Below are 9424 nucleotides of genomic sequence, written 5' to 3'. Positions count from 1 at the left end.
TTATAATGTCCATAGGAGACACCACTTGTCTCAGTTAATTCTTTTAAAATTGCACATTACATTTCATCTGATAGATCTGAAGATATTCTCCATACAAAGACAGTCTTAATGGTGGGCATAGTATGACATCAGCATTTTCAAAGTCTATATCTGAGGACTCTTTCTAGTCAAGTATCGCTGAAAACCCTAAACTGTCAGATAACATTCCTGAGGCCTTATTGCAAACTCACCCTCTTTTGCTAACAACTTCCTTTTTTTTTTTTTTTTCACTTAACAAAAGGGTTTTTTTTTCATCCTGGACCTGAAGAAATTGCTACTTAAATATAAACTTGATGCTCTTCTGAGAAAAGACAAACTGTTTCCATTAGTGTAATAGACACTACAACAATAGAGGAAAATATTATTCAGATAAAGTGAACCTCACCTATAGAATCTGATCCTCTATCCTTAAGTCAGCTAGTATCTTTGGTGGTAATGACCTATTGGTCCAATAAGAGTGTCCTATGTTCCCCAGAGCAGATGATTCCAGTTACACCCTCAAAATTGCTAAAATTCCAGCAGTCCCACCAGGATTTTCACCATATGCTTCTTTCTCTTTGATAGGTGACACACGCTTTCCATGTAAAGTGTCCATGTAAAGAGGTCAATGGTTAAAAAAAAAAACAAGATAATGGTAATAATATTCTCTATAGCCAAGAAAAGTCTTTGTATGCTATAATCAATGTGATCCCACCTCACAGTTATATTAGTAGAAGCAGAGTTGATGTGAGCACAATAGTAATCCCTGAAATTAAAGACTATTTGACAAATTAGTGTCTACAAAGATGGTATCATTTCACCTGACATTTCTAACCAGGAACTAAATGCCTATAAAAATGAATATTTTGCTCCTTATTCTAACTCTATTCCATATAAGAAATAGCAAGTACTCCAACCTGACTTCTAGCAATTATGCAGTTAACACTTCCTTTTTCCCACTTTTTGTACACAAAATAAAAGAATTCCTGCCACAAAGACACCAATCTTCTGTTTATACCATGCTTATTCTGAATTAAACCTCATAAACACTAGATAAGGGGGAGGGGGTGGAGTAGAGGTTAAATCAACCCAGTTAATCAACCCAGAGAATAGGTCTACCTTCTCATTTACTTTCCTGCCACTGCAAATGATTTAGAAATAAAGAGCCATGTCTGTCATTAACTTAAAAGACTTTCCTCCTTGTCCCTGATGCTGACAGCATTTCTTATGTCAATAGAGACACTGAGACCCTTCATAGTGACATCTCCTTGAAGCGAAAACATAGCTGGAGAAGCTACCTGTGTCTTTAAAATGAAAAAATTCCCATATTAAAACCTATCATAGTTCTACAGAGAGTGGTCATGTATATGTCTATACCAGGCCAATCAACTAAGAAAAGACACTGTAAACTTGGAGGTTGAGTCCAAATCTAATGAAGAGAAAGCATTTGCTCTTGAGACGGAAACCACTTCTCTGACTGATACTGCTGCCCTTTTTCATATTTAGTTGTATCTGAGTCTGAAAATTCTCTTTCTTCTAATAACACTGGAAAAATATTAACACCAGACTATAATCTCCTTTCATCTAAATAGCTAAATATTAAGAATGATAACAAAATGACGAGGGTTGAATTAACTAACATCATTATAGGAAACATTCCCTCTGAAATTTGAGGATAAAACTCTTAAGGCTAATACAGTTATTCCACATTTTGATTTTGTTTCTGGGTGAATTCTGACATATAATGCCAACTCCCTGGCATTAGGTTGAAGTAACACACTCTACAGAAAAATATTCCTGAAGAAATTAAATCTACAAGACCTGATATCGTCGTTGTTAAGCATGTTAATTCACAAAAAAAGTAAGAATTGTAATGAAGAAGAAAATTACAAGAACCCTAAATGTTACTTACTTATTATCTTTACTGAAAAAGTGAGAATTCACTCTCTGAAGAGGAAAACTAATTGAAATCCTTGCTACCTAATTACCTTCTGCATGCTACATTCATTGCCAAAACTGCCATCAATGTTTTTAGACATTTAAATAACCATAAATCTCAAGAGAAGACACTTCACCTCAAAAACATACTGTTAACTTACTTGAAAGACAGGCCACTTGAAACTAATGCTGATAATCTCATGGCTTCCAGAGTTCTCCCCACTGACCCTCAACCCACAAAGTACCTGGCAGACTCTGCTATGTCTGTTTCAAGTGACACTAGCTCCATATTGGAAGGCACATCCCTTATAAACAAAAAGAAGACAAATCCAGCTGTGAATGTTGATTTCACAATCAGAGAGGATTCTACTGCCTTTTAATCTAATATCCACACTCTTGAAACTAGTTGCCCAATCAGAGCACAGAAACAACCTCCAAGGAGAGCCAGTGCCATTGGCTCTATTGTTGATGCAACAATCACCATGATGACCAATGCTTCAATCACTATCATGAACATCACTCTCCTGCCTAGGGAAACCACTGGGCCCAGAGAAAGACCTGTGAGTGTGCATGGTGCCATTTTGTCCCATGGCTGAAGATGGTTTGCCAAAAATTTGCTCTCATCCTCCAACAGAAAGCAGCAAAACAGCAACTGAAGCAACCATTTTATTTGGGGATGACAACACTATTCCTAAATCAGAAACAACTATGACCTCAGAAGGAGACCACATTACTTCATTAAATGACAATACACTAGAAAGTGATTTTTCAACAACAGGCAACAAGTTTACATCTCTGAAGGAAAAACTAAAATCAGAAGATGATGCTGAGTCTCATCTTATTAGGTCATCAACCCATCTGGAGAAAGAAATTACTAGTCTGATAGGCACAACAAACTCCATGGCTAATGAATCTATTACTGAAAACTTCATTCCAGTGAAAACTGGTAATATCTCATCACCAAGTGCTACTGTTTCTTTAATAGATTTTTCCACTAACATAGCAAAAGAAGATATTCTCTTGGATACCACTGGCCCAGGGAATGAATATGTCTCTATAACTTCTGAAGTCTCTGGCACACTGAAGGATGGCACCGCTAGCATTGTGGACACCCCTGCCCTTCCAGCTAAGAAGGATGAACCCGATGTTAACAATTACAGTTCCTCAGTTAAATCCAATGTCACTGCTGGTGAGGCTGTCCAGATCACCACCTCGTCTACTCCTGAGGCTGAAATCTCTTCTGCTACTGAAAAAGACTTCACCACTATTCCAGATATAGCTGCCCTTACAGAAGAGAAAATGACTGAAATTGACCTCAACATTCCAGAGGATGACCCCAATGCTGTGCCTAAACTAACAGATTCTGATGAGGAAAAGTTCATCACTGTGTTTGAGCTCACTACCACTGTTGAAAGGTGCGAAGATAACCCAGAAGATGTCCTGATAACTGATGAAGAGTCTATGGATGAAGTCAATGTTTGGATGGAGAAAGATATTACAAATGAAGCAGAGAACCATCCCATTTTGCTTACTGCTGTTGAATCTAGATATGACTTTGTAGTCCCTATATCAGTAGATGTGAACCTCATGGAAGATTCATCTATTACGACCAAAGATCTGTCTGAAAATAATACAATGGAATATGTAACTAAGGACAGTGAGCCACTTTCAAGAACTACCTCTGATCTAGATACCCTAAGCCACAAGGACGATGCTTTTACTACTGAAATGGGTGTCTTTAAGCTACTGAAGGAAGAACCAGATGAGTCCCTGATTTGAAAGCAACAAAACATATGCCACATAGACTTGAGTAATAGCCTGGAAAGCTAGTTTTAACATCTAAGAAGTTTGTTCAGCAAAAATCTTATTAAGTTAAAGAATGTGAGAATTTAAGGCAAGTATTAGACTCAGAAAAATGCAGACGTTTAGCAATAGAGGTCATGCAGTAGAATATATTTACAGAAACTTAAAAACTCAAATACAAGAGTTCCCCTTGTATCAAAAGGTTTAATTTAGTTATCTATTTACCTTAATATAAAAGTCTTTAATCTCAGCCTTCAGGGATATGAAGAGAGAGCAATAAAGAAAGCTCACTTCCTACTACATTTAATGATGTATGTCACTTTAGTTAACCCTGAATAGCACATTTTAGTGTGAGTTGAAGAGAACTGAATTAACTTATCTCAAAAAAATTGTTGTAGTATTAAAAGTTTTGAAATGCTAATTCTAAACGGATTTTTTTTCATGCAACCAATGATTCTCTTCTATTAAAAAAATATATTTGCAATAATTAAGACTATTCAGTAATTGTTTAGCACCCACCTGTAAGAAATGTAAGAAATCTTATAGGATTCCTGGCTTGTGTTGGACGCAAACTAAGAAAAAATGATTATTTCATAAACATGTAAATTTGTCAGAAACAATATTTGTATAAATGTATGAATCAATTTAATTTTCTTTCTGTAAAATTTCTTTCCTGAAATTTTGTCAATTTTTTTCAGGTCTTAATCATTGATATCATACTCTTCTTGTGCTTTTGGTTAGCAGTTCAAGGACATGTATCTTCATTTTTTTTCTGTCACAGACTTTTAAAATGGGTCTGTTTTCATCTTGCTGATTTTCCTTCAATAAATCTTTTGACAGCAACTGATTTACTGCGTGTAGATGTGTTTGATATTCCAGTACAGAATTCTGAAATTATGAGAAACATATAAGCACAGTTGATCTTTGAACAACACGGGGATAAGAGAGGTAGATTCCTCTGCTAGTCAGAAATCCACCTGTAACTTTTGAGTCCCCCAGAGCTAAGCTACTAATAGTCTACTGTTGACTGGAATCCTTATCAATAATATAAATAATCAATTAGCGCATATTTTGTGTATCTGTTATATGTTGCATTCATACAATAAAGTATGGCAAGAGAAAAGAAAATGTTATTTAAAAAAAACACATGGAAGAGAAAATACACTTACAATACTATACCATAAAAAATCCGTAGATAAGTGGTCCTGCACAGTTCAAACACGTGCTATTCAAGGGTCAGCTGTAAAATTAAAGTCCATTGTTTGTTTAAAGAACAACTTAGGGGTATCTCAGTGATTCAGTCAGTTAAGTGTCCTACTTTGGCTCAGGTCATAATCATGCAGTTTGTGAGTCTGAGCCCTTCGTGGGACTCTATGCTGACAGCTCAGAGCCTAGAGCCTGCTTCGGATTCTGTGTCTCCCTCTCTTTCTCTCTGCCCCTCCCCATTCGCACTCTGTCTCTCTCTCTCACTCTCTCTCTCAAAAATAAACATCTTTTTAAAAATTAAAAAAAAAAAAAAAAGAACAGCTTAGCTCCGGACACCAAGGACAGAATTATTATACAGAGGCTCATAATTTTATTATATTTTTAAAAAAGAAAAAGTCAAAACAGTAGGTAAATAATAAGTGGTACACTCGGGGTGGGGGAGGAGGAGGGATTTACACCATTAGATAGACATATAGACTAGCATAATTACAGTAGCATGTTAAAACTCAGAAACACATTTTAACTAAAAAATTTATTACATGGTAAAGTGAACTTCAAAACCATGAAATATGATAAGTAATTAAGGCTTCCTTGACAGTTGACTATTTGAGAAAAATTAAGCGACAGTGTTAAGACCACAATCTAAAATAAATTCTACATGGACAAGACGCTTAAATATAAAACCATAAAAAAGTGTAGAAGGAAACATGTATATTTATTCAAATGGAGTCAAAAAATTTAAGCATATAAGAAATGGAAAAAAGAAGATTCATAGATTTGATACCATAAATAGCTAAAATTCTGTACAAAAGAAAATCAACATAAAATCAAAAAGCAAATGATAACTGTGGAAAAATAACTGCATTATACATGGCAGTGAAAAGATTACTATCCTTATTCTATGAAGAACTCCTAAAAAGAAGGCATTTTAAATGAGCAGTAGAGATAAATAATTCATGAAATACAAATTGCCAGTAAACATAAGAAAAAGTCAATGATTATAGTATTTAAAGAAAGTGAAACTATTACATATATTTTGTAATATATATATATTTATTTATATATATCCATTTGACAATTGACAATGAGAATTTTAAATATTCATTGTTGGCTAGTGCAAATTTCTCCACCCTTTCTGGGAGGCAGTTTAAAAGTACACGCAACATGTATTAAAAATATTTAAACTTTTTGGCCTATTTTGCAACTAAGAACTTTCTTAAAATTTTCTTTAAAATAGCTGACAGCTATTACAGGTTTTGTTGGGTTCACATTTAGAATAACACTGGCTTTTCATGACAATCCTATAAGAAAGAACAATATTATACCCATTTTACCGATAAAGAAACTGAGTCAGCAAATCTATAGAACATGCCCAAGCCTCATAGTTACTATGTAGTAAAGGCTTCAAACCAGGCAGTCCTTCATAGCTCATGCTCTCTTAATCATTATGCTCTCCTGCTCTCACAGTTTTACAAAAAAAGGATGTTGGCAACGGCATTCATTTAATTCTATATGTTTATAAAAGAAAACACTAAAAGTAATAATCTAAAATTCCGGTGACATGGAACTGGTTATATTTCTGTATACCCATATAAAGCAACAGTATGCATTTTTTAAATGGTCTATAAAAGATTTAATCACACAGGGGAAAAGGGAAATTTCACACTAAACTTCTAAATGAAGTTTAAATGCGTTATTTCATTCTCTGCTTTTGTGCATTTACAAATGCATGAAATCCAGAATATAAAGTGTACACCAGGGGGATGAATCATTGTCAACATCATTTTTCATTTATAAAATATTTTTTCTGTACCTGCTATGGTCCAAATACCTCAAAAGCCTCTTGTGGATGCTATACTGAACCAAATGACAAAGCCTCCCCCATCACGGAAATTAATCCACTGGAAAAGAGAAATATTAAACAAATAGTCTCAATCACATATGAAGCAATGCCAACTACAGACTGTGTTGGGTATTACAAACAAAAATAATAAGAGATTATAGCTGCAGACTTCACATAAGTTTAGATCCAGGGAAGTTGTCTCTGAGAAAGTGAGATTTAAACAAAGACTGACAAATATGAAGAGTTGAGGACACAACACACCTGAAGCCCTGAGGCTAGAAATGGCCCACGTTTCTCAAGGAAATGAACAGATCACGTGATTGGAACACATGTCAATTGAGAAAGACTTCAAGTTGAAACTGAGAAAGTAGGCAAGAACCAAATTATATGGTGCTTGTTGAAAGCTATTTAAGGTTTTAATCATTTTTTTCCTCAAATCAACCTTAGAATTGAGATAGGCAGCAAGCTGAAAGCATCATTATTTTATAAACTGCAACCATAGTTTCTTTCAGGGGCTTTGTTTAAAAAATAGGGTGTACCGGGATGGCTCAGTCAGTTGAGTGTCTGACTCTTGATTCCAGCTCAGGTTGTGGACCCAGGGTCATGACTCCCTTCTTTAAGCCTGCCTTCAATCCCGTAACTGGCAATCCACCTCTTGTCTTCTTTCCCACTAATTAATTATGCCCTGAAGTCCTCATCTTTCTTCTAAAGCCCTTTACTTGCTATCTTTACTTACTGTCTTTATGATAAAGTCCAAACTCTTCAGCAAGGCACACAAGCCTCTCTACATGATTTCCCTCCACCCACCTTTTTCCTCATCGCACCTTTACTTCTCCTGCCCTCCTTTCACACACTACACTCTATCTATACAAAATACTAAACGTATACTCCCTGACAGCTGGGATCCATGACTACTGAGCTGAAGAGTACTTAGTACGTACTCAATAAATGTCTATAAATGAAGAAATGTGGGGAATTAAAGTTTCCTTAATGTGAGTGACAATTACTGTTTTTGACCTAGCTTTTAACCCCTGCCTGCTATAAAATTTTATTTGTAATACAACTCTTTTACTCCCACACGTTTCAGTGAGATAGACCGCCCCCCCCCCAATTCCATCAAAGACCTAATTGCTCAGTGTCCCATACACCTTACCATGGTCATTCAAGAATAAGCACGTAAATCAATTAGAGCAAAGAGAACACATTTGTGGAAAATAAACTTCTGAAAGAAATGTCAGTCTGGAAACATGTAGTGCAAGAAGCTTCTGGAGCCATCTAGGGATCACAAGGAGGCATGCTGCTGAAAATAAAGCCAACGCTGAAGAAATAAGAGGCAAAAAATATAAAGAACTGAGTTGTAGTCACATCACATGTCAAACCCTCATATAATAAGCCTGGTCTGCTTATCTATCTGAGACAATACATTTTACATTCTAGTTAAATGAGTTTGGGTTGAAGTTTTCTGTTGGTTAAAACTGAAGTATCGTACTAAGAATACAAACAGTTTCAAGTTCCTGTGTCTTTATTCTTCATACTCTCTGTCCTCAGAATTCTCTGCAGGTTCACATGGTAAATATTTAATCATCTTTCATGACTCACCTCAAGTACTAGCTTCTCTAACCACCTCTAGATGTAATAACCTGTGTATCCCATTCACCATATATATTCTTCAATAATATCACTTATACTTTATTGTATTTGATAAAAGATTCCCCTAAGTCACAAGATATCCTATTTATAGTTTGCTTTGACACAAGATACCTCTGTCCAAAGTTCCTCTCTGTCCTAACGTAACCCCTGTTCAAACCCTCATATATTCACAAGCCTCACTGTAACCCTTACCCACAGCTCCTCCTACCCTGTGCCATAAACCTATTTTTCATGTTTTAAGGAATTCCTGATCCAATATGAGAGACAAACAGGGAGAGAGAAAGGGAATAAGAGAGAGAGAGAGAGAGAGAGAGAGAGAACCAGTTTCAAAATGAAATTACCCTGACCATAAAGAAATTTCTCCTAAAGAGATGTTCTACATAAGGATACATTAAAGAACATTTGTAACTTTGAGGTACCAAGAAGACTGGGGAACTGGGCCAGTATGTGTTTAATATATGCGCATTACCTAATTCTTCCACCTGTTGCAGATTAGAAGCAAATAAATGATACATGAACTAAACTTTGAGTCTGCAGTCTATTTCCACAATACCACTGGTATGTTCTTTTGCATTTTTCACATACACTTCAAAGATAACAGAAGTCTAAACTGAAACTGGCATTCCCCTTCCTTCATTTTTCTCTTCTAATATTTTCTGTCTCAAACAAAAGATACCATCTGCACAGTTGTCCAAGGTGGAAACTGGCACTCCTCCTTCACACCCCTCTCCCTTTTCCCACGTGCAACAACAAAAACAAAGTTTTCACCTCTGGGGTCTTCAGGAATCCACTTGCCTCCATTCCCATTGCCTCTTCTTTATTCCAAGTTTTATCAAGCAAGAATATCATTTTATATCACAAATGTATCATGCCACTTCCAGCTTCATACTCAAAATGCTCTAGTGACTTTCTACCAACTTCAGAATAAAGTCCAAAATCATTTTGTTATTTGTCAGATTCTCCACA

General features: G+C 35.7%; 1 protein-coding gene across 1 annotated transcript; it reads left to right on the top strand.

The window, feature by feature from the left end:
- Positions 1–2492: 2492 nt before the first annotated feature.
- On the top strand, positions 2493–3877 carry CABS1 (calcium binding protein, spermatid associated 1). Its single transcript, XM_040481812.1, has one exon. It carries the CDS (start codon positions 2527–2529, stop codon positions 3733–3735), a length of 1209 nt encoding a protein of 402 aa, XP_040337746.1. The 5' UTR covers positions 2493–2526; the 3' UTR covers positions 3736–3877.
- Positions 3878–9424: the final 5547 nt, after the last annotated feature.

This window comes from Herpailurus yagouaroundi, unplaced genomic scaffold (genome assembly GCF_014898765.1).
Source record: "Herpailurus yagouaroundi ecotype Mexico unplaced genomic scaffold, PumYag 28, whole genome shotgun sequence".
NCBI classification, from domain to species: Eukaryota; Metazoa; Chordata; class Mammalia; order Carnivora; family Felidae; genus Herpailurus; species Herpailurus yagouaroundi.
This window is presented reverse-complemented; position numbering and strand designations above follow the sequence as displayed.

Bases quoted from the DNA above. Each gene is read 5' to 3' on its own strand.
- CABS1 (XM_040481812.1), top strand. From the start codon at position 2,527: ATGGTGCCATTTTGTCCCATGGCTGAAGATGGTTTGCCAAAAATTTGC.